General features: G+C 43.0%; 2 protein-coding genes and 1 long non-coding RNA gene across 4 annotated transcripts in view; all 3 read right to left on the bottom strand.

The window, feature by feature from the left end:
* Positions 1–886: 886 nt before the first annotated feature.
* The window catches only part of LOC118405597, a 41,772-nt gene continuing 16,699 nt past the window's right edge, over positions 887–25,959 (bottom strand). For both annotated transcript variants that reach the window (XM_035805143.1, XM_035805145.1), the window contains exons 14-21: positions 4,678–4,937; positions 4,230–4,303; positions 3,593–3,831; positions 3,225–3,475; positions 2,621–2,758; positions 2,120–2,294; positions 1,630–1,671; positions 887–1,378 (exon numbers count right to left, since the gene is read on the bottom strand). In XM_035805143.1, the coding sequence (XP_035661036.1) occupies positions 1,119–1,378; positions 1,630–1,671; positions 2,120–2,294; positions 2,621–2,758; positions 3,225–3,475; positions 3,593–3,831; positions 4,230–4,303; positions 4,678–4,937 (1,439 nt within the window). In that variant the 3' untranslated portion in view covers positions 887–1,118. The remainder of the gene's footprint in view (positions 1,379–1,629; positions 1,672–2,119; positions 2,295–2,620; positions 2,759–3,224; positions 3,476–3,592; positions 3,832–4,229; positions 4,304–4,677; positions 4,938–25,959) is intronic.
* LOC118405601 lies at positions 10,648–13,146 on the bottom strand. The gene is made up of 3 exons (XR_004829915.1): positions 13,052–13,146; positions 11,250–11,377; positions 10,648–10,740 (listed from the first exon to the last, which is right to left on the bottom strand). It is a non-coding gene; the product is annotated as an uncharacterized LOC118405601 (long non-coding RNA).
* LOC118405598 lies at positions 15,980–19,644 on the bottom strand. Its single transcript, XM_035805146.1, has 5 exons — positions 18,657–19,644; positions 18,234–18,349; positions 17,877–18,026; positions 17,583–17,760; positions 15,980–17,211 (listed from the first exon to the last, which is right to left on the bottom strand). The coding sequence occupies exons 1-5, from the start codon at positions 19,321–19,323 to the stop codon at positions 16,010–16,012; spliced, it is 2,313 nt and encodes a 770-aa protein (XP_035661039.1). The 5' UTR covers positions 19,324–19,644; the 3' UTR covers positions 15,980–16,009.

Below are 25,959 nucleotides of genomic sequence, written 5' to 3'. Positions count from 1 at the left end.
GAGCCTAACCTCTGCTTGGAGAGTAGTCCAAGGGAGCCCTGTAAGGGAGTCCTTAGCACATTGAAGGTTGATTTGACATATGCACAGTATTGTTTATACAGAATTATGCAGTATCTATAATTGGTTTATCATGTCAGAAGTAAGAAAATGTCGCAGTTCATGTTTGTATATACATCAAAGTGATAACAATAAATCATCTATGCAGTGAGTCTAATTTGTAATACTAGTGCATGATTTATGTGAAATAATATTCCTTATTACTATTACTTATTATACATACTAATCTAACACCCAGTGACATATTCTGTTATGGGGCATAGTTTGTTTAACACAAAATGTAGGTAAGCTGAATTAAAAAGCAGTGTGTGGGGGGGGGGGGAGAAAAGATCCAAACTAAAATGATATAAATCAAAATATGATGTACAATTAAGATAATGAAGGAAGATTGTGTCAAATAACGCAGAAACATGCTGACAAATCATAATACGTAACTAGTTCGGCAACCTCATACCTCCATGACATATTTAGAGCTTTTGTAGATGTTATGCAAATGACATACACATTTACGTAATGCATGTGATGTGCATCATTTATTAGATGACACATGTCACAAGTAATAAAAGTCCATCATTTATCATTAAGCCCTTTTTGCCATTTTTGCATTAATCATGCAAATCATTTCCTCATTCACATCTTTGTTATCTGTCATGAATTACATGTGTTACATTTATTGAAGTCCAGCTATAGAAAGCAATGGAATTATATACGTTCTTCATTGATTGTGCTCTACATTTGCATAATATGCATATCATTATGTACATCTTTACCTAAGCTACCTGCATGCCCCAAATAATGGAAATCTGTTGTTACTTTCTTTAGTTATCCTCTTTGGAATGTTTTGACAAAAATGCCCTTGCAGTTTCAAAATTCAATGTTAGGGGGCTGCATGAAACTTGCCTCAACTTGTCCTGGCGTTAAAAGCTACCTGCCGCCCAAATGGCAAGACCGTATCATGTCCGGGACAAGAGATACATCGAAAAAACTGCTCAGATGAAAATGAATCGCTAGCTTTCGTCACCACCCGGTTACTCAGATGGGATAAAAAAAACGGAGTATGCTTATATTTTGTTGAGCTTATCCACGATGTCCTGTAGTCCAGCCTCAGTCAGAGCCCGCAGAAGCACCTGTAAGGTGGCGGCGTCGCCTCTCCGCCTCCGCCACGCCTCCAACATGTCCATGCAGCAGTCCTTGGCGTCGCGGTTGGCCGGTTTGTACTGGATCGAGTCGATGTCAGGCCTGGTGAAGCCCAGTAAGTGAGCCAGGTCTTTCCAATCCGTGCTTACGTTCTCTTTGATGAAGAAGAAGTGTCGTCGGACATCTGTTAGAGATGGGAGATGAAGACAGGGAAAGTTACATTTACCGAGGTTGCAGTGCCTTGTCAATTTGTGTTTACTAAAAGAAAATTTAAAGCAATGTGCTATCAAAGTGAACAGGTCTACATCAGGCTTACACATATACAAGGGATTGCACCGTGCTAAAACAATACAATGCAATGGAAAATAGTAGATATTAACCAACTACCCAATGGCATATATATGATTCTGTTTTGTAGTATTTGTATCAACTGACCTTCACCTGAGCTGAAGGTCTGTCCACCTGCGGTTTCGCCATCTTGGATAAACAAAGAATTGTTTCTGGAGTCAGTTACTACGATAATCATTGCACAGTTGTCGTATTTTACTATCTATGATTTCATTTTATGATATGAACTAGACCAGTTACAGACCACCCCCCACCCCCCAAATAGACTGTCCAAGTTTCCTCAGATGATAACTATTTCCTTCACATTGATAAGACAAGCATTCAAGACAATGGTAATCGATCTATTGACAGTGAATATGACTCTGTGGATTGTCGTGTATTGACTCCTCTACTCCCCTATTACACTGCTCACTCTATTTGTCCAATCATTACATTTTGACCAACAATCCACGGAGCGTTTAAGAGGATCGTGTACTGACTCCTCTGGCCGGCCAACTCCCAATTCCTACTATTTGACCAACGATTCGCAAACCTGTTAGAGGCTACGTGTGACTGAGAATTAGATATGAATTCTTACACAGGTCTCTTGTACACCGACAGACGACTTGATTGTCCTCCGCCTGAAACAGCTTCAGAGTTAACTGTGGGTGCTGCAGGCGCTCCCTGTCCGGCTGTCGGTGAACCGCCATGTGGAAGGACGGGTAGATCCTGTTGCGATCGAATGTGTCTTCATACTCCAAACCTTCAGGTGGCTAAAAAGGGCATCGTTGTTTAAACATGTATTAAAATTCTCGCAAAGCCCAAGGAGATGTTTTAAGTGATACATGCATTTAAAGTCACATTTTAAATTCAACAACGCACATTTTTATATTCAACGACGATAAAAGACTAACCATAAGGACATGGATGGAAAGGAAAGGAGAGGAGTTTTGTCATCTGAAGTAAGACTTCCAAGACAGGAAACCCAGGTGCACACAATCACTGTTAGCAATGACAACGTTGCTGAATGAAGATGCTATGTTTACTTATCATCATCACCAATCAACTACACACTCCCAAATATAACACAGAAATGTACTTCCGGCTCCGCATGAGCCAAGGTTCCGTTCTCCACTGATGCCTGCAGACAGTAGATCTGGTGAGGCCGGAAGGAGCAGGGGAGGGAGTCCCAGGGGTAGAACTGCGGGACCAGCTGGGACAGGTCCTCCTGCAAGGTCTAAACAACAACAACAACGAAACAACATAAACAATAACATCCACTGATGCCTACAGACAGTAGATCTGGTGAGGCCGGAAGGAGCAGGGGAGGGAGTCCCAAGGGTAGAACTGCGGGACCAGCTGGGACAGGTCCTCCCAACAACAACAAAGAAACAACATAAACAACAACAACATCGCGTAATGTAATGATGGAGGTAGCTGAGCACTTGCCAGAAGTTTCATAGTTGTCAGACTTTCCAAAATCCGAATGGAAATGTTCAATACACCAACACCAATAAAAAACAACGAAAGCTAATCAAGGTGCAGCCATTGCATCAACGGTCTCATGAAATGTCAGGTATATCTTCCACTGGGACCAAGTATTACACTCTTCTATAACCTCAGCATTTACACGGTGTTTCCCCACTTTATGTCCTTTATCCACAAGATCGCAGCCCACCAAGAATAAGGTTACAGTTACTGACCTTGACCATGTCTTTCGTGTTTGTAACGATGTGAGCCTTTACATCCACAGCGTCCTGAGTCGGAGACGCTTTGAAGAGCGTAAGCAGGCCCTTCCTGTTGATGGACAAGGATCGGAGTTTCTGCAGTACAGAAGCCCACAGACTTCCCTTCACATGCCTGGTGATGACGTGGGAGGGCGTGACGTCAGCGGGGTGAAGTGTTGTGTTTCCCGCCACAACGTGAGCAGCCTTGGCTTCATCCGTGGTGAGAGCTGGGGGAAGAGGGAGCGATGCTGGTGGTGAGTTGATGAGAAGGAAAGAAGCCGTATCTTTCAAATAAGACTAGCACTAAGAAATCAGCGTGTACAAAAAAAAAACACAGTCCTCACCGCTGCCATCCTCCTGTGTCAGGTCCAGGATGTGCGGTAGGAGGAGCTCCACAGGTACGCCGTCGTCATGGTTACACTGGATGTGGAACAGCGGACCAATCAGCTCCCAGTCCTCGTTCTCCGGCCAATGCTCAGACGGGTTCACTGTCCTGTAGGTCAGCTGGACAGGGCAGGGGGTAACGACCCCCAGGTCGGTTTGTTTGCAGACGTACTTCCCCCGGCCGGGCAGTTGGACAGACCTAACAACCAACAATAGAGTTAGCCATCAATACAAATGAGGTTACCCTAAAAATGTCCACTCTTTATGGGCGGCAATGCTCTAATACAATATAATTTCTTGTTATACATATACTTTAAAAAATAATAATGTAAAAAGCCATCCTGCAAAAGGGTACCATCCGGGTAGTAGTTCGCTCCCTTCTGCTATATGCGCTACCAGAGACCTTAACTTAGACCTTAGTTCCTCCCGCAACACTACCAGAGAAGCGACTGCATATAGTGTATGATTATAATAAACGTCGACGTCGGAGCGAACTACTACCCGGATGGTATCCAGACTGACTTTTAACAGGATCTATATTTTGTAGTGTTGATCGAAAGAATAACGTAAAATTTTAAGTAACAGAACCAGCCTCACCATGTCGTAACTCCCTGCTCATCCAGGGAAGCCTCGGGTTCCACCTCCATCTCCGGCATCTCCTTTATGTAGTCCTTGTGGGGAAGATTATAAGATACAAGGTTTAAACCTACTGTGTCAGAAATTTGGAGCGTTTCATAATTACATAAACATTGTTAATAGCAGCATATTCCTAAACCTATCGAACCTTCTGGATGGTATTCACAATGTCTAAGATCAGCCCTGAGGTAGTCTTCTGATATTCCTTAGCCAGGGCTACTAGGCCACTTGTTCTAAGACTCCCATACGTACCTTCTAGGCAGTTTTCACAATGTCTAAGTAAGAGACCAGCCCTGTCCATGTGGTCTAAGACTCCACTCCTTAACCAGACCTTGTAGCTAGGCAGCCTTCACAATGTCTAAGAGATCAGCCCTGTCCATTTGTTCTAAGACTCCTTAACCATACGTACCTTATAGGCAGTTTTCACAAAGTCTAAGAGATCAGCCCTGTCCATGTCTGCTAAGACTGTCTCCAGCTGCTTGAGGTCGTGCGGAAGTCCGTGGTCCCCTCCACCCATCCAGACCGTCAGTACCTTGCAGGCCCGCTGGATGGCGTTGCTGTACCGTGCCTGTATGCTGTCCAGTCGTGGCTGTGGGATCCCCAGCGCAGCTCCCAGCCGCCGCCAGTCAGGACCAAGTCTGCAGCTCAGCTTGGTCAGCAGCTCGCTTTCTGTAGAACGGACAAGGTTCATGAATGTGAGTTTAATATTGTAATGAGTCAATCAGCCCGAACGTCATTCATTGATTCAACGTGTCACTGTTTCTGACTAAACAAGAATGTTTTGGAATAGCTCTGCAGTAAAGAGGCAAGCCGTTACAGTTTGAGGGAGTGGAATAAAGACCCATTGCTCATTGAAATGACGATGAAAATTCAAGCACAACAGCTTCATGCCATGTCAAATGCAACCAAAGATAAAGGATAGATCTGCTGTTTTGATATTTGCTGGTGTTGTACATTAGAAGCTATAAGAACACACTTGCCTGCTGAAGCTGTAAGAACACACTTGCCTACCGAAGCTGCATAAACACACTTGCCTGCTGAAGTAGCAAGCTCGGTCTCCTCCAGGTTTGGTTCTCTCTGTCTGGACTTCTGCAGGACGTTTTCAGTAAACATCAGGATGGTCCGCTCAAACAACTCAGTTGTCTGTTCGTCACCTGTGGACAGAGTTAGAATAAGAGTGATTCAGCTCTCAGTTTCTACAAGTTATAGATGAGATAGTGATGTAATCCTCAGTGTCACCTACATTCGCCCGAAAGATCTAGATGAAAACAACATGCATCTTGATGATAAAGCCATCTATCTACCCGATACCAACAACATCATGCAAACAATGAGTATCAAAAACACAGCTACACAACAATAAGGATAGAATCCGTACCTAGCTACTACCCTTTGATCCCATTTCTCGTTGTTGTGATGAATTCAGATTAAACAACTTTCAGACATCATTAGAATAATGTCATCATTCACTCATGTCTTTTACATAATTCGATGTCTCAATACCAATACCAAAAAAAAACAATATCATGAGTAAATACATACCATGTTGTTCGCCCCCAAGAAGAACGACTTGACTTCTCAGCTTCTCGTTTTCCTCTACAAAGTTTTCCAACCGGGTTGCCATGGCAACATGATCCTCCTGAAGCTGCTGTATCTCCTGCTTGTGGTCCAGCAGGACCTTCTGTGCCCGCTCGTCCTTGTCGCTTAACCTGGTGACCTCTGCACGAAGACTGCTGACCATGGCCTCCTGAACCTCACTGTGATGCTGCATCTGTACAATCTTCTGTTCTGCCTGTCCGATCTTCTCTTTGTATTTGGTCTGTTGTTCTTCCTGGTGCCCCACAAGAGACCCTCCGGCAGGTGGCCCGCCAGATGCATCTGCCGGCCGCTTGAATCGCTAATGTGGAATTTTAAAAATGACAGTAATGAACGAACTGTTTGTAACCCACAAAATAACCGACATATCCGTAGTGTACTTAGCTGTGATGAGTGTAATGTTCACAACGTATCGTGGTTCAATTAGTACAATTTAGTATGACGGAATACCTTTATCCGGCCGGCCTCCTCTGCCAGTGTTTCCATGCCGATATCCCTCAGCTCCCGCTGAAGCTTGTCCATGGACGCTTCTTGGTCTTTCTCCATCCACTTCAACAGAACATTCTGGGCCTGGTAACTTGGATTCGTCTTGTCTTTTCCCTAAAATCAGAACATCCATTCAAGTTGCATCAGTAAACTAGAATCATGGTTTAAATACAGTTGTAAAGGTTGACAATTACGTTGTTCTGAAAATTGTGCTGAAACATTTACCAGTAAACTGTTCCTCTCGCTAGGCTTCAGTCCAGCTACTGCGGCCAGAGCTTCCACCTCAGCTCTTTGCGTCACCTTTTGTGAAAAGCGGTAGAACAGTTTCCCCAGTTCTTTCTCTGCAAGAAACAAAACATAGATGTATTTAGAGTTAACGGTGCACACCCCAGTTCTTCCACGACCGCGCGACAAAAAAAGTAACGAAAGGCTTCCGAGGGTCTATGTTTGAGTTTACATTTCTCATTATTTACAGCGAAATGACATTAAATGTTAACATGGATGAAAAGCGTAGGAAATGGTGTGATTTGGGTGCATTATTTTTGACATGAAAAAAATGTTTTTGACATGAAAACAATGTAATTAGAAATAACTTTGCCCTACATTTACAAGATAAGATCATCTTTTATTTTTTTGCCCAAGTTCAATAGTAAGAATGTAAAATTTCTACTTCCATCAAAAAAAGTTCTTTCCTACATACCTTCTCCTTCTTTTGTCTCCCTTCTCAGGAAGTCCATGATGGCGGCTGTACCATTCTCACAGACATCAGCGGAAGGGTATGTCAGGGGGTTTTCAGTGATGTTCATGTCCTTCAGTGTGGCCAATCGGCTCAGAGTCAGGGGAAGGCGGGAGATTCTGTTATCTGACAAGTCTAACTTCCCAATGTTGGACAGGTTCATGATTTGTTCAGGAACTGATGTGAACATGTTCCCTTTGATGTTTAAGAACCTCAGCTGCACCAGTTCCCCAACACCATCCGGTAGTGACTCCAAGCCACTATACTGCAGATCCAAGACTCGTAGGTTCTTCAGTCTGCCGATGTCTTCAGGTACAGGTAAAGGTTTGCCCTCCCCAGCCCAGTTCCCAATGTATAGCTCCTCTAGACCCTCCAGCTGCAGCACCTGTCTGGGGAACTCATCGAACTGGCAACTGTTCATGGACATGATTCTCAGTCCTGTGAGCTGAGATATCTTGTCAGGGAGACACTTGAGGGGGTTGACTCCCACGGAAAAGGTGTTCAGCTGACGTAGTGAACAGACTTCTTCTGGTATCTCTTTGAATTCATTGTTGTTGATGTGGAGCTCGTGAAGTTGTAACCTGGAGATTCCTTCAGGCAATGTTTCCAACCTATTGTGCGACACGTCAATGTACAGTAGTTTAGGTAGAGTAGTGATTGCTTGCGCAAGTTGTGTCAGCAGATTGTTGTCAAGTTTAAGTGTCCGAAGCTTCTGTAGTTGACCTATCTCCTCGGGTATGCTGTTCAGCTTGTTGTTAGTCAGGACAAGGCGTTCGATATCTGTGAAGTCAAACACCTCGGCTGGGACGGAGGTCAGGCCTTTGCTACTGAGGTCGATAGTGAGTCCGCCATTCACCACTTTTGGATGGAGGTCTAAAACATTTGGAAAGAAAGTGCTTTGCAATGACCATTATCGCTGGTTGCAGAAAAGAAGTCGTACATCATGGTATTGATATTGTAGCTTACATAAACAGCTCTCAAGTAAAATTTACTAGAATTTGAAAAGAATTAATCTTTTATAGCAAGCATATTTGTACTTGATAAAGCCAATAGAGAAAGCATTACATAAAATGTATTCATAAATCTAGCTTATTTAGGAAGATGATGCAAATTTTTTATTGGTGCTTTGATATATTCTCGAGCCATACATATAAAGTATTCATTCACAATGTACATATTCCAATATCATGACTTCAATTTGTTTCTTTAGTCCATGAGAACCTGGAATCAATAGAATATGATTATCATAGTTTGTTCATCAATCACAGAAATCAAGACAAATGCTAGCAGAATTGTTAGTGATGAAAAGACACTGACACTAAAATTGACAGAACAGGATAAGGGTACTGCTCTATCAAAAACCAACAGCTGTGTTTAATGAAAAAACACGTCTCACCAACTTTTAGATGCTTCTATCATCGTCTGCGGGGATGTCTTACCCTGCAAGAAATAACATCACTTTAAAGCTTAGAATCTTATTTGTGATATTTCTAAGCAAAGTTTGTGTAACAAAGTTTTGGCATGAAATGTATCGGATTGATCGCAGTAGTCACGAGTTATATGTTTTACTAACGGGTGTATCTCGGGCTTACTTTGAAGTACTGGAGCACCTGCAGCACGTCCTCTTGTACTGCAAGCTCCTCTGCTGTCTTCTTGTCCTGTAGATAAAGTCAACACACGTCAACAAGCTATTGTTGACACTTAACGTCATCATCATAAAAAAATGGTGTTTAGTGTTAACTGCCATAAAACCCTTGTCCTGCTGAGCCCGTATATATACGGGTTGCACTTATATGATGCCTGAATGTGGCTTCAGTATCTTTACGGGTTTGGGGGATTTCTCACTTAAATGCGGCATACAACAGCAAACCGCATCGGTTGGGGAAGTAAACCTACAACAGCAGCACAGAATAGGTCAAGTTTTACTGATCTGTTAAGTTTGTGTTAATATGATAATCTTACATCTTAGTTTATCTGTTAGGTTTTCGAACTAAAGTCTGAAGTAAAAGTATAACTACAACATCAAAATCAGAATAAAAACGGTGAGTTAGAAGTCTATATAGCGATTTCACTTTCTCCATTGACATTTGATAAAGTCACTTACCTCGTCTCTACTGACGGTGTTGGCTCCAGCCTTCAGAAGTGCTCTAACACACTCGGGGTGCCCATTTTCTGCCGCCTTATGAAGGGGGGTCCGATTCTGTAGGTACAACAAAGTGGCGGGTGGTTCACAGGATTTACATGCTAACCATGGTTTAATTAGTTTTTTTTAAATTTGTATCTTATATGCAAGAGATTTAGATTACTAAGTTCTGATGCGCATGCGTTGTTATGTATTATACAGATAGAAATATTCCCGCCTAAATGTTCAGGCGCCATGCAATGAAATACTTTCTAGTTCTGATATTTCTACACTATTTTCTAAGAGAAACATATGCCTGCCCACATTCTTTATGACCATGGGAATAGATCTGGTATATCTCAGCACAGCTGTAGCTGTTGGATTGTTTGCAGGACAATCTCATGCCATATGTGAGCAGGTCTTAGGTCATCCATATGACCCCATAGTGAACAAACTCACCCTGTGGTCTCTTGCATTAATGTCTGCTCCAGCTGTCAGTAAAGCCTGCACAGTTCTTGTCTGTCCGTTCGAAGCTGCATTGCGGAGAGGGGTATATCTCTGCATAGGGAACATAGCAACTGTTAATATGATGCATGTCTATGTGCTCCTTCCTGTTTGCAAGGTTGATAGGGCTCCTAAGCTTGTGTACACAGGGAACATGAATAAATCTAGATCTCACATCAAACATGCGTTACAAAAGTCCTCACATGACTCCAAAACAAACCCAGGACCGTTAAAGCTGGACCGACACGGATAAACTCTTGCCAAAACAATACAGCCTTTAGTTGTGAGTGAAGCCTGTACATGGACAGTATGACAGACTCAAGTAAACAGGAAAGTTACCATGTAGGCTCGTGGGTCGACTCTCGCTCCAGCTGTGAGTAACGCTTGTACAATTCCAGTGTGGCCGTTCGAAGATGCATGATGAAGGGCAGTCCATCTGGAGGTCTGTACAGAGACAAGAACAGGCGAGTTAAGATGTAAAATTTATGTCATGACCTTCTCAGCCATCCTGTAACTTCTCACATTGTTTAAGGGCACGGATTCAAGTTGTTTAATGCTCTTTTTCTTTAAATCAAGTTCAAAGAGCCTGATGTTACCATCACCTGTGTTCACACAATCTCTCGCTGGCTGGAGTTGATGACCCCCTCCCCGAGCGGAGGCTATTGTAGGGCCGGCCGCTAGGGGCGCGTCAGGCTAATAAGAACTGTATCATCATCTCTTCTCTCCAAGTCAGAAACATTAGGCTTGGGCAAGCTTGACTTCACTGACTCTATATGGGAAGCTTATTAAACCAACAAATAGATAATATTATCAACCTTTAAGAATTAACACTGCAAAGGGATATGATGCAAAGATCAAACCAAAAAAGGGGCACTAAAGAGTTGATTAAGTCCTTCATGACGTTGTTTAAACAACAAACAGACATGTTGACTCACGGGGCCGCCGTCTTCAGCATTGACATTGACTCCCTCGGCTAGGAGCTGCTGAACTCTGACCTCGTCACCTCGCCCGGCGGCATCTCTCAGCTCCTGTGGAACAGAAACATTCAGCCAACATGAAAATCTTTGTATGTTCAGGGTTCTTAGGTCTAATACTGTATAAATTTAAAATGTTATTTTGAGACAAGACTTTTCAGCAGCTAGAACTGCTGGTTGTTGAGTCTTTAGGGAGGAAATTTGCACACTCGGGAGGAAAGGACCTCTTCGCAGATCCCTTTGAATGCTGGGGGGCACGAGGGCACTATGGGTAGACGGTCCAGAATGTACCAAAATGGAGATGTTGAAAGTATCCTCAACACGTCAGACCATTCACGATTCCTATTCGAGTGTTATCATGTTGCAATAGAATTGTTAGCATTGTCTATGTGTTAATTTTTCAACATCAAGCATGATTTAGAAGGTGATCTCAGGAAACGCAGAGGTTACTTTTCAGCGAAAGCATTTGTTGGAATGCGTCTGTTGCACTTCCCTACATGGTGCAGTCGTGCGCCGTATTCATTTATCTGAACTGCTAACTTGAAAAGAATAGTTTCACCAACCTTTTCTTTCTCCTCCATGAGTTATTGCTGTAATTTTGCTGATGCGCCAAACACGCCAATGCCTCGTGACCGGATGCCGCAAATCCGCTAGGTCAGATTCAGGTGATTCTTAAGTAGATTTTTGTTCTCTATAAACGGAAAAGGTAAAGAAAACACGGTGATCCTTATCATAAACCGAAGATGTTGTTTTCCATTCAGATCAGTAGAGGTGCATGTGGCTTCAGTCCGACGAGCTGGTTGTAGAGAAAGTCACTATGTCTTTGGTCCATTATAAACAATGATATACACCTAAATGTAGCCTCCATAGCAGGATCTCTGAGGCCTTTTTTGGCTCATAATACACCATTACTTTTTGTACTGGGTGACTGGCCGGCAGTCAGAGAAGCCAGCAATCAGCGACCCTGTACAAAAACAAATGGCCAGCAAATGTGTATTATGAGCCAAAAAAGGCCTCAGAGAGCCTGCTATGGAGGCTAACCTAAATGTACCATTTGAACGATGTAGACCTTTCATTCTTTTCTTCCTGAAATTGAATCGTACAAAGTAACATTGATAAAATATCATACATGATGGCAGGTGTTGCCAGGAGAGCCGGCAGGTGTAAACATGTAAACATGCAGGTGATCAAAGGTGTAAACATAACCGTTACAGGTGTTGAAAGTTACCCCCCTCGTGCATAAAGTCGTACAGATATCTGGTGTCATCTCAAGCCAAAATAGTGACGTCGTCAAGAACGAAAACAGTAACGTCAGGTACAAACCTGTTGTTGATACATGAACGACGCCCCTCCTCCTCAAATATACACCACTAAATATGCAGGAACGTTAAACATGTAGTGCTCCGTCCGCCATTGAGGTACAAGGTCGAAAGGTCACAAGTGCCTTAGTTCAGTACAGGAACAGTACGTGACAGGTTAAACAGCACTGTGTTTGCCCTTTTGACTTATTCTTATCTTTACAGTAAGCTCTCAAAACTGTACAGGTGCCCCCTTGATCGATATTGTCTCTGTCATTCCCTAACTAAGTTGACTTAACGTCATGGATTTCGAAGTAAGACGGTCGTCACGAAAAAGCAGGCGTCACGCATGGAGTACCTTGTGTATGTTAAACACCGGGAGGGAGTTGGCAGCAAACAATGCACTGAGATTCAGTTAGCTCAAATACAACATGGGAGTCAAACTTGCTTTGTGTTTAACGGTTGTACTGAAGAAGACCTATATTGAGTTATGGAGGGTGGGGAGGGAGGTGTTTATGTTATACTGCATGAATCAAAGAAGCATTGATTTTATGTCATAATCATTGTGGTATTCCTACAGTCTATTAGCTTTTCTTATCATTCCTCGACAGACTTTGCCAAAAAAACGGCACAACACAGGTCATCTATCGATCCAAGGAAGTTTATTAATTTTATAACAGTCTGAAGTTTACACCTGTGGAGTGTTCCACACGGGGGTAGGGTGGGGGCTATGAAGTGCAGAGAGACACAGAAAATATGTCACTTTAATTTGACATCAAATTTCTTCTATCAAACTGATGTCTAGCACAAGGTTAACCATTTACAGGATCTTTAGGAGAGAATTACTGTAACAGTTCAAGATTGAAATTAAGATACGGTTTGCACTACTACTAACGCTGGATTCCTCCTCGAGCTTGATATTGTCCTGTTCCAGGGCTACGGTAGGTACGAAACTTTAAGGAGCTTTAGGTAGAAAGTTTTGTTCCGGAATCGAGCTTAGAAGGAACCTTAAATGAACCTTAGGATCTATATACCAGCTGCAGCCTCACAAGACTTCTCTGACTTACCTTAAGGTGTTCTTGGGAAGATTGCAAAGTTCTGTTGGTCCGGAGAAACCGGCAAAGAAAGAAGTTCCTGTTTAAGTTTTGAAACCGTACCTGACTTCCGGGTTAGTCACCTGACGGCGACTCCCAGCAGCCTTTGTTATGCTAATCATAGGAGGCAGGTGTGCTGGAGCTGCAGTACCCAAAGCGGCGCCAAGCGGCGCATCATGCGTACAAGCTTCACTACAATGTGCACTGATCATATCATTCACGTTCTCAGTGTTGCTACATGTATATTGATTGTGTAAGGAACTGAAAACAGTATGCCAAGCGGTACGGGTTAGGGCTTTAGGATTTCTGATTGCCGTGTTGCCATCGCAACGGGCGAAAACAGTTTGTCATTTTTCTTGATTCAGCAAAGGATAAATTACTACTCTGAGAAGTAATGAAGTTGTAACAATTCGAATCATATTCAATTTAATGGTGGCCTTAAATTGGTAACGACCGTAAGCTCCCCGGTACGCCTACGGTGCTGAAAGTGTTGTCCGCCCGCCCAGATCACAAGCGTACGCCGGGGAGGTTTTACGGGGTTTGTTTCAATTCAGTAACGGGTCGACAGAAACACTTGTTGGAAAGACAGGCTGACAGAAAAGGTCTATGCTTAGTACTTCTTAGACCGGTAATATAAGATACACCCAAGCTTGCCCTAGTGGGAAGTTTCGCCTTGCGATTGCCTTCATAAAAGCCCCTTTACAAATCAAGAATTTAGCTCGGCCGAGTTGTTGGCGAGCTCCAAATAGACATTTTCGGCCGGAGTATGACCGGCGTTTTGCCGATTATGCGGACCTCGAGCGAATTTTAGCAGCTCGGCCGGCGTTTGCGGGGCACTTGCCGCTGCGCTTAATTTCAGCGAGGCCTCGGCGGCGAGCTTTGAGCTCGGAGAGCTCGTCAATGGGTTGCCTGTAGCTCGACCGGAGCTTGTCCGAGCAATGGCCAAGACTTGGCCAATACTCGGCCGGCAACCCGACGGTTTTTGACTCTCTCTTTTTCGGTCGGAGTTTGCCCGAACTCTTCTGCCTCGCGCCAGACTCGTTCAGGCTTCCTGCAATAACCGGACGATATTCCGTCCGACTTTTAACAAGTTTGGCGTGCTTTGGGCGAGCGTTGTGCTGTTGTCGCTACTTTAACTGTTACCTAATCAATTTGACACCTGTGTTGAACACGTGCCTTTGTTTTGGGCTTTCATCTTTAGTTAACAGTTTGTTCCGAAATATAAGACAAATAAAGACTACTGCATGAACTTTTCTAAGAAAGCTGCGTACCTTTTATAATGTAAGGCAATTTGGCACGAAGACAGTGCTTCCTATTTATTTTTTTGCTATAGGTTTGGATGTGTGAGATCATATATTCTTAATGTCTGAAGGCTTCCAGTCTGAAACTCGGACGGCCTTTGCCGGCCTTGGCTCGAGGTTCGCCCAAGGTCCGCCCGATTTCAGCTTTGTCAAAATTATTGTATCATGGTGAATAAGACTGGTCTGTTCACTTTGTGGCTCTTGTGGTAGTTTTCGGATCGGTGTATCACAACATTCCTGTTGATATCATTGTTTGCAGTGTGCCCGTCCACTCCACCCATGTCCTACATATATCCCGCAACTCAGACTCAGACATTAAATTTGATACAATATTGGCTTTTTCAGGTTAGTCAGTTCTGTCTTCGTCCATGTTCAAGACATAGCACAATCTCATTAACAAATTATAATCAGTTGTATTGGACGGACGTCGGACGGGCTCCGTCCATTTGTAAAGGGGGCAGATTTTCAGCGAAAAATACAGCCGATACTCGGGCGATGTTGACATTCAGCAAGCTCTGACCGAGCTACAAATTCGGCCGGCGTCCGCATGAATTGTAAAGCCGGCTTAACGACATCCTTATTGGCAGAATACAATGCAAATGGCGTCCGGAATGATTTGTTTAATCTGATGCTTAGTCTTATGCATGTTTGTACATGGATGTTGTTCGTCTTTATATACGCATTAGCCAAAAGGTTTGGCAATTATTCGTCTTGTAACAGTAGATATACAGTGTACTAATCACACCAGCTTTACAAAAAGCAGCATTGACAAATGTACATGTAGATCTATAGAGGCGGACCAAATCATACAACCTAAAGCTTCATCTGTGTATTCTACAAACGTCAGCAATTTTAAGTCAGAAGCTTTTAAACCATGATCATAAAGACATACAAATGTATAAAATCCAATAACTCATCACACTGTTGTGCAAGATGTGACAAAGTCTAAGTATCTGCATTAGCCAAGTGGTTGCAGCAGCAAATTCCATCTTTAGTACATCATTGGCATTTATTCTTCTTGTCATCTTGATTGTACAGTAGATAAGTAAAAGTTGAAGAGACTAGCTTTACAAATTTACATGTAGAGGCAACTTAAACCATACAACCTGAAGCTTCGTCTGTATATACTAAAATGTTCAGCAATTTTAGAGTTACAAACATCATCATAAAATATACAAATGCATAAAATCCAATAACTCATCACACTGTTGTGCAAGATTTGACAAAGTCTAAATAAACAGTAGACTGGAATGTAGTGTTGCCGTGGCCAGTGACAAATTGAATAGTTATAAGTACAAGAATCCTCAGGGATCTATGACTTATAGCTATATATAATCTTCTTCACTTTGAAAGAGTGGGATGTACGAGACTTTGAGACACGCAGAGAGTTGATTTGGGTACTTCCCATTGTTGTACATTAAACACCACTAGTCTTCATGACGTATGGAATAGTTGGACAACTATTCGCAAGTGTGCTACTCAAGACAGCTTTTACAACGTGCCTTTGGTGCATAGGTTTGGACTGGAGTCAGCATTCTGAGGGCCAAGACATAGAATTCAAACACAGAGAAATCAAGATAAAGGTATTAAATGAATGTTATAAAGGCAGAAATCAAAGCAATGTGTTGATTTAGCCTTCCAGGCCAAAGGTTTGGAGGACATTGGTGTGTGATTCAGTCCAGTATTTTGAGTCCAAAAGTTTCTTCTTCAAACTTTGTGCGGCCTGAAACTCTCTGGGTCCATCCTTCAGGATATCGATGATGCGCTTGGACAGGGTTTGGGCGGCTTTGTCGTCGTCATCTCCGATCTCTACGATCGTGCGGTCGAACTCGGGGTCTTGCGTCTTCAGGAACTTCGCAAGACCAGACTTGTGGGAAATCACAACTGGCACCCCTGCAGCGATGGCCTCCAGACCAACCAGTCCGAACGGCTCTGCACGGGACGGCATCAGCACGACATCAGCCCTTCCCATGTCATCGCGCAGCTCTTCCTGTGTGCCGTACTCAAGCGGAGTGAACGGTACGAACTCTACTTTATCCTTGTTCGCGTTGATGATCTCCTGGCTGCCTCTGAAATCTTCCTTTGTGACACCGCGGAGCCGCCACTTTGTGTTGGTCAGTTCCTTCATCACATCCCACATCGACTTTGCGGCTAGATCGTAGCCTTTCAGCCTCTCCACACCCTTGACCCTGCCGATGGACAGAACCACTTTTGTTTCCGTGCCGAGGGGTGGTACCGGGTGCAAGTTGATGAAGATGTTGGACGGCTTTGGCAAGAGCTTGTGATGAGGTAGTTTCAACTGCTTTGTCTGGTGTTTGTAGTAGTCATACATCAATGGACCAACCGAGAAGATCACATCAGCATGTCGGAGGTCATCCAGAATGTTGTCGCTCTCCTTTCCGATGCTCAACACCCTCTCCACACCCTTGTAGTGGCTGGTGTCTTCAGGCATCACGTGCGTGACCTGGACGAGTTTGGCGACAGGAAAGCGATCCTTGATTCGTCTTGCTGCGTGGCTTGTGATGTGCACGTGACCAACGATGAAGTCCACATGCGAGGGGAGGTCTGGATATCGAGTCTGGTGGTCAAAGGTCAGCCAGTGGAGCTCTGGTTTTCTGGGATCGCGCTCAAACGTTGCTGGAAAAATCAGCCGGATTCCATCAGCGGCCGCATCATCCTTGTCCTGTTGTGTGGCGTTCAGGACTGTGCAAAGGACCTCTGCGCCTTTGGATACCAGTAAGCACCCAATTTCGCGGTTGATTGTGGATATACCACCCTTTCTGATCCCATATTCATCATTTAGCAGCATCACGACTGGCTTGTCTCCAGGTTCTGCAAAAACAAGCAAACATTCTCTAGCTGCACTCGTTATAAAGCTGTTGACATCAATGTTGACAAAATTTCATCAACTTTAACATATCAAGACTTGTTGAATACAAGCTGCCTGTAGTAAAGCCAAGTATCTAAAGTGACTTAATGCTGCCTGATTAGACTAGTCTTAATCTACAGCTTTGCATTTTGTGCTATGCTTTGCTCATTTTGCACTCATTTTCATAACATCACCAATGTTACGGAAATCATTCTCCGAAACAAAGCAGAAGAGTGAGGCGGTACCATTTTTTTTAGCTGCAGGAAACCCTTGCATAAAATTCAAAGCAGCTTGTAAGGATACTGTACCAGAGATATTAGCTGAACCAGCTCACCTCGACTTCTTGGCTTCTGGCTGCCTTGTAGTTTTTGTACCTGGGCTTTCAAAGTGCGGTTTTCCCCTTGTAGTTGCGCCAGCTTGTCCTCACTATTCACACTAGAAGGCCCACCGGCTGCCCGTCGCTTGGTTGGAGGCCCACCCGATGTATCTGCCGGTCGCTTAGCTGGTTGGGACTGTGAAAGTCAGATCCAAAGTTAGCTGGAACATATTGATCAGCTATAGGTGAATATGTATGGAAAAATATGGAGAATTCTTAACATTTAAGCCAACTTATGATTAATGCCAATACCTGGATCCTGCTGGCCTTCTCTACCAGATGACTCATGCCAGACTCACTCAGTTCCTTTTCAAGCTTGTCCATGGACGCTTCCCTGTCCGTCTCCTTCCACTTCGATAGAACTTTATAGGCCTGGGAACTCGGTTTTGTGTTCCTTGAAGCCTAAGAACAGAAGGGCATTAATACAGTGACCCATTATAAGCAAGTACATACCACTTGCTGGTAACATTTTAGTCATAATTCTGGTGGTAACATTCTGAAAAGGTGTACATATTTGCCTGAGAAAAGGCGTCGCCCATATTTCAGGCTCACACAAAACTTCTTTAGCTGTTACCAAAAGGAAAGATTAAAGGAAACGAAAATATTTACTTGGATATTGATCATCTCATCTGCTGTAAGCCCGAGTGCTCCGCCCAGATCTTCCACCTCACTCGATTCAGTGACGCTTTGAGAGAAACGGTGGAAGACTTTCCTCAGTTCTCTCTCTGTGATTGAAAATAATATCGACATGATTGTGATTAACTTCATACATTTCAATCAGATTTGCATTAAACAGAGTTTGAAGTTATTTTGTTTGTATAGATTTTGCTTGAAAGCAACCAATGCACTGACATGCACACATAATAGTGTTCATAATGCATGTAAATTTTCTCACCTGGCCTTGTGTATATTGAGCCATAACATAACTGCCGGCTATACAACAACCAATAGCACATATATGGTGTATAAGGTATTTACGAGTACATTGCGTATTTCTAATTTCTAATAAAACTATCTTCTCCCCATACATACCTTCCATATTCTTCAACTCCCTTCTCAGGAAGTCCATGATGGCGGCTGTGCCTTTATCACAGACATCAGCGGGAGGGTATGTCAGGGGGTTTCCTGAGATGGCCATGTCCTTCAGTTTGGCCAATCGGCACAGACTCAGGGGAAGGCTGGAGATGTTGTTATCTGACAAGTCTAGCTTCTCAATGTTGGGCAGGTTCATGATTTGCTCAGGAACTGATGTGAACCTGTTTCGGGAGATGTCTAAGTACCTCAGCTGCTCCAGTTCTCCAACACCATCCGGTAGAGACTCCAAGCCACTACTCCGCAGATCCAAGACTTGTAGGTTCTTCAGTGTGCCGATGTCTTTAGGTACAGGTGAAGGTTTGCCCTCCCCAGCCCAGTTCCTCATGTATAGCTCCTTCAGACCCTCCAGCTGCAGCACCTGTCTGGGGAACTCATCGAACTGGCAGCTGTTCATGAACATGGTTCTCAATCCTGTGAGCTGAGATATCTTGTCAGGGAGAGACTTGAGGGGGTTGCGTCCCACGGAAAAGGTTTTCAGCTGAAGTAATGAACAAATTTCGTCTGGTATCTCTTTGAATCTATTGTTGGGGACGTACAGCTCGTGAAGTTGTAATCTGGAGATTCCATCAGGCAAAGTTTCCAATTTGTTTACCGACACTTCCATGTACTCTAGGTTAGGTAGAGTAGTGATTGCCTGTGGCAGTTGTATCAGCAGGTTGTTGTCAAGTTTAAGTTCCCGAAGCTTCTGCAGTTGACCTATCTCCTCGGGTATGCTCGTCAGCCTGTTGTGAGACAGGTCAAGGCGTTCGATATCTGTGGCGTCAAACACCTCGGCTGGGACGGAGGTCAGGTCTTTGCCACTGAGGTCGATAGTGAGTCCGCCATTCACCACTTTTGGATGGAGGTCTAAAACATTTGGAAAGAAAGTGCTTTGCAATGACCATTATCGTTGGTTGCAGAAAAGAAGTCGTACAGCATGGTATTGATATTGTAGCTTACATAAACAGCTCTCAAGTAAAATTTACTAGAATTTGAAAAGAATCAATCTTTTATAGCAAGCATATTTGTACTTGATAAAGCCAATAGAGAAAGCATTACATAAAATGTATTCATGGATCTAGCTTATTTAGGAAGATAATGCAAATTTTTTATTGGTGCTTTGATATATTCTCGGGCCATACAAGTCATATAAAGTATTCATTCACAATGTACATATTCCAATATCATGACTTTAATTTGTTTCTTTAGTCCATGAGAACCTGGAATCAATAGAATATGATTATCATAGTTTGTTCATTAATCACAGAAATCAAGACAAATGCTAGCAGAATTGTTAGTGATGAAAAGACACTGACACTAAAATTGACAAAACAGGATAAGGGTACTGCTCTATCAAAAACCAACAGCTGTGTTTAATGGAAAAACACGTCTCACCAACTTTTAGATGCTTCTATCATCGTCTGCGCGGATGTCTTACCCTGCAACAAAGAACATCACTTTAAAGCTTAGAATCTTATTTGTGATATTTTTAAGCAAAGTTTGTGTAACAAAGTTTTGGCATGAAATGTATCGGATTGATCGCAGTAGTCACGAGCTATATGTTTTACTAACGGGTGTATCTCGGACTTACTTTGAATAACTGGAACACCTGCAGCACGTCCTCTTGTACTGCAAGCTCCTCTGCTGTCTTCTTATCCTGCAGGTAACGTCAACACCATTCAACAACCTATTGGTGACACTTAACGTTATACATGATAATTGGAGTTTGGTGTTAAATGCTATAAAAACCCTTGTCCTACTGTGCCCGTATATATACGGGTTGCACATATGTATATATATATATATATGATACCTAAATGTGGCTTCAGTATCTTTATGGTTTTAGGGCATTTCTCACTTAAATGCGGCATACCGCAGGTGGTCTATGTTTGGACACATCCTCAGGATGCCGCAAGACACGCCTGCACAAAAATCCTTTCAATTCGCCATTCTAGGTTCCAACAGATTCAAGGCACACAAGGGAAGACACTGTGTCAACCTGCTCAGCCTGCTGAAAGCAGACCTAAAGCACAGAGGCCGAGCTTTTCCTACAACAACAGCAAGGAATCCCAGGAGCTAAGGAAGCTTGCAGGATGCAAATTACAATGCATTAATGGAAAAGGATGAAGAAATACTGAATGCAGCTATGGGACTTTCCAGACTATAAATGCAGAACCCAGTGACTGATGATGGTGATACCACAGCAACCTGCAGTAAGTCTGCAGCAGCAGCACAGAATAGATCAAGTTTTACTGATCTGCTAAGTTTGTGTTAATATGATTATCATAATCTTACATCTTAGTTTATCTGTTTTCGAACTAAAGTCTGATGTAAAAGTATAACTACAACATCAAAATCAGAATACAAACGGTGAGTTAGAAGTCTATATAGCGATTTCACTTTCTCCACTGACATTTGATAAAGTCACTTACCCAGTCTCTAATGACGGTGTTGGCTCCAGCCCTCATCAGTACTCTAACACAGTAGGGGTGTCCATTTTCTGCCGCCTTATGAAGGGGAGTCTGATTCTGTAGGTACAACAAAATGGTTCACAGAATTTACATGCTAACCATGGCTTAATAAGTTTGTTTTTTTCTTAATGTGTATCTTATATGCAAGAGATTTAGATTACTAGGTTCTGATGCGCATGCGTTGTTATGTATTATACAGATAGAAATATTCCCGCCTAAATGTCCAGGCGCCATGCAATGAAATGCGAGTTCTGATATCTGTACACAATTTTCTATTGTACAGATAGAAACATGCTCTGCAAAGGAAACATAGCAATTGTTAATATGATGCATGATTTCCGTCCATGTGCCCCTTCCTGTTTGCAAGGTTGATAGGGGTCCTTATGTACATAGGGAACATGAATAAATCTAGATCTCACATTAAACATGCGTTACAAAAGTCCTCACATGACTCCAAAAAAAAAAACAAAAAAAACCAGGACCGTTAAAGCTGGACCGACACATATAAACACTTGCCAATGCAATACAACATTTACTCGTGAGTGAAGCCTGTATAGTTCCTGTAGCTTAAGCAGGTTATCTGATGGTCAGGACAACGTATGGACGCGTCAGCGCCATTATCATTTTCTGCGCGGGTCAATCACAAGCTCAGGACGTGGACAGGATGACAGACTCAAGTAAACAGGGAGGTTACCATGAGGGTTCGTGGGTCGACTCTTGCTCCAGCTGTGAGTAAAGCTTGTACAATTCCAGCGTGGCCGTTCGAAGATGCATGATGAAGGGCAGTCCATCCGGAGATCTGTACAGAGACAAGAGCAGGCGAGTTGAGATGTAAAATGTATGCCATGACCTTCTCACATTGTTTAAGGGCACGGATTCAAGTTGTTTAATGCTCTTTTTCTTCAATCAAGTTCGAAGAGTCTGATGTTACCATCACGAAGATGAAGAGCGGTTTATAGTGATAAGAACTGTAGCCTGTGTTTACACAATCTCTCGGTGACTGGGGTTAATGACCCCCTCCCCGAGCGGCGGCTATTGTAGGGCCGGCCGCTAGGGGCGCGGTTTTTGTCAGGCTAATAAGAATTGTATCATCATCTCTTCTCTTTAAGTCAGAAACATCTGGCTTGGGCAAGCTTGAGTTCACTGACTCTATTGCTTATTAAACTTAGATATAAACCTTTAAGAATTAATACTGCAAAGGGATATGATGCAAAGATAAAACCAAAAAAGGGGCACAAAGAGTTGATTAAGTCCTTCATGAGGTTGTTTAAACAACAAACAGACATGTTGACTCACGGGGCCGCCGTCATCAGCATTGACATCGACTCCCTCGGCTAGGAGCTGCTGAACTCTGACCTCATCACCTCGCTCAGCGGCTTCTCTCAGCTCCTGTGGAACAGAATCACTCATGCAACATGAAACTCTTTGTATGTTCAGGGTTCTTAGGTCTAATACTGTATTTTTTTTTTTAATTTAACGGTTCTTGGTGGAAGTCAATGTGCAGATGTTGGCACATCGACGCACCAAATCCGTAGTGTGTTTTTGGCACACAGTTAGACAGATTAGCCGAAGAGGCTCGGTGGGCGTCACTCCACCGTCAGGGAAAGTCGTGTAAAGTGCCTTCCCCAAGGACACAACGTCGGGGGCAAGGTGGGAATCGAACTCGTAACCTTTCGATTCCGAGCCAAACGCTCTACCAGTTACGCCACGCCAACGCCACACGTCAACGCCATGCATTTAAAATGTTATTATGAGACAAGACTTTTCAGCAGCTCGAACTGCTGGTTGTTGAGTCTTTAGGGAGGAAATTTGCACACTCGGGAGGAAAGGACCTCTTCGCAGATCCCTTTGAATCCTGGGGGGCACTATGGGTAGACGGTCCAGAATGTACCAAAATGGAGATGTTGAAAGTATCCTCGAGCTCAACACGTCAGACCATTCACGATTCCTATTCGAGTGTATCATGTTGCAATAGAATTGTTAGCATTGTCTATGTGTTAATTTTTCAACATCAAGCATGATTTAGAAGGTGATCTCAGGAAACACAGAGGTTACTTTTCAAAAGCATTTGCTGGAAGGCGTCTGTTGCACTTCCCTACATGGAGCAGTCGTGCGCTGTATTCATTTATTACCTCCATGAAATGTCATGGAGGTTATATTTTACCCAGCGTTTGTCTGTCTGTGTGTGTGTGTGTAAACAAGATAACTCAAGAACGGCTGGATGGATTGGTTTCATACTTGGTGTGTTGGTAGGGTGTGATGAAATCTGAGAATGATTAGATTTTGGGCCACCTAGCGGCTCCCCTTGGTACTGCAGCGCAACTTCCGGTTTTGCTATCTCGGTGTTCTGAACATGGTATGGTCACGATTTTTGAGTATTAGATAGCTCTTGTGTCCAGGAAAAAATGACATAAGTTTGGGCCCCCTAGCGTCTAGTTTTGGGATAGCAGGGGCATTTTTGTCAAAAACGTCTGAAGACGATAACTCAAGAAGGAAACTACGGATTTGCATGATTTTTGGTATGTAAGTACCTTAGACAATGTTGTACAAGGTAAGATACTAATTATGCAAAATAGGAATGCATTTGCATAATTAATGAGAACATTCTATCATAGCAGTTTTTCCAATGTATCTCTTGTCCCGGACGTGATATGGTCGAGACATTTGGGTGGTAGAAAGCTTGTAGCGTCATGACAAAGTGGGGCAGGTTTCAGCCCCCTAACCTTTAATTGTGGAACTGCAGGGGCGTTTTTGTCAAGACACACCAAAGAGGATAACTGCAGAAAGGAATGACGGATTGCCTGCATTTTAGGTATGCAGGTAGCTTGGGCAAAGATGTTAAGAATGATATGCATATTATGTAAATGAGGGCCTTATTTGCATAATTAGTGAGAAAATTGTATAATTCCATTGTTTGCAATAACTGGACTTCAATAAATGTAACACTTGTTAATTATGATAGGTGGAATATAAGCAGATACCAAATATGGTAATGAGGAACTTATTTGCATAATTCATGTAAAAATTGCAAAACCGCTTTATGATCAATAATAGGAATTTTATAATTGTGACATGTGTACGTTAGTCAATGATGAACAACACCATGTATAAATTATGTTAATGTGTTAATCAATTGCATGAAATTTACGAAAGCTCTAAATTTTCATGGAGGTATGAGGTCGCCGAACTCTAGTTACTGCTAACTTTAAAAGAATAGTTTCACCAACCTTTTCTTTCTCCTCCATGAGTTGTTCTGCTGTAGTTCTGCTGATGCCAAACACACCAATGCCTCGTGGCCAGATGTCGCAAATCCGTTAGGTCAGATTTAGTAGATACTGAAGTAGATCTTCTTTCTCTATAAAAGGAAAAAAAAGTAAAGGAAAAACGGTGAACATCAACCGAGGATGTTGTTTTCCATTCAGATCAGTAGAGGTGCATGTGGCTTTAGTCCGACTCGCATTTTCAGCCATTGTGCAGCTCAGCCGCTATGATTGAGCTACTGTATTTACAGAGTCACTATGTCATTTATCCACTATAAACAATTTAAAATTTATACGATATAGACATTTCTTTCACGTCCCGAAATTGAACTGTACATCGTAACATTAATTAAGTATCATGAATCATGCGGTAGAGCTGGCAGGAGAATCTGCAGGTGTAAACATACAAGATTATTCCAGGTGTAAACATACAGGTGTTCAATGTTTACCCACGCCGTGCATAAAGCCACACAGGTATCTTGTGTCACTTGAGGTCAACGTATTCCTAGTGACGTCGTCAAGAATTAACGACAACAGCAACGTCAAGTTCATAACTTCTCACCTGGTGTCACGACGTCTCCTCCTCAAACATATACCACTAAATACGCAGAAACGTTAAACAAGTAGTGCCCCGTCCGCCATTTTGGTACAAGGTCGAAAGGTCACAAGTGCCTTAGTTCAGTACAGGAACAAGTAACAAGTTAAACAGCAGTGTGTTTGCCCTTTTGACTTATTCTTATCTTTACAGTGACTTAAGATAAAAGAGATATGGGGCATCCTTAAGCTGCATAGGTGACACCTACATCGATACTGTCTCTGTTATTTCTCAACCAACGTGACTTAACGTCAGAGAAGTAACAAGGTACTAGCCATGAAACAGCAGGCGTCACGCATGGACTCTCATGTGTACATGTACACACGGGAGGGAGTTGGCAGCAAACAATGCACTGAGATTCAGTTACCTCAAATACAACATGGGAGTCAAACTGACATAAATTTAACGGATGTACTGGAAAGACGCCTATACTGAGTTATGGAGGGTGGGGAGGGAGGTGCTTAATATGTTATACTACATGCATTACAAAAGCATTTGTGTTAATGTCATGATTCTTGTGGTATTCCTACAGTCTATTAGCTTTTCTTGTCATCAATGGACAGACTGACCACTTAGCGAGAAACAGCACAACACAACTCATCTCACCTGTCCTAGGCGTAACATGAGAGCCAAACTTTATAACATCGTCTGAAGTTTGCACAGTTTTCATACCAAATGTCCTGGACATAATATAAGTAGGATATTGTATTGATAGATTGCTGTCAGGCTCCTGTATGTACCGGAGAAACATCTGTGGTGAGTTATGGAGGGTGGAGAGGGAGTTGCTTATGTCATAATGCATGAATCACAGAAGCTTTGGTTTTATAATCCTCGTGGTCTTTCTGCAGTTTAAGCTGTTTTATCATCAGTTGACAGAGGCAACACAACTCGCGACTGGAGTCAGACGTACGCCCCCCCCCCCCCCCGGGCCAAAA

Source organism: Branchiostoma floridae, chromosome 18 (genome assembly GCF_000003815.2).
Source record: "Branchiostoma floridae strain S238N-H82 chromosome 18, Bfl_VNyyK, whole genome shotgun sequence".
Lineage (NCBI taxonomy): Eukaryota > Metazoa > Chordata > Leptocardii > Amphioxiformes > Branchiostomatidae > Branchiostoma > Branchiostoma floridae.
This window is presented reverse-complemented; position numbering and strand designations above follow the sequence as displayed.

Excerpts from the sequence above, each read along its gene's own strand:
- LOC118405598 (XM_035805146.1), bottom strand. The coding sequence starts at position 19,323 with ATGGAAGTGTCGGTAAACAAATTGGAAACTTTGCCTGATGGAATCTCC. Across the intron at positions 18,350-18,656 it reads GGAGTTGAAGAATATGGAAG|AGAGAGAACTGAGGAAAGTC; the intron begins GTATGTATGGGG and ends TTTCAATCACAG. Across the intron at positions 17,761-17,876 it reads AGAAGGCCAGCAGGATCCAG|TCCCAACCAGCTAAGCGACC; the intron begins GTATTGGCATTA and ends TGACTTTCACAG.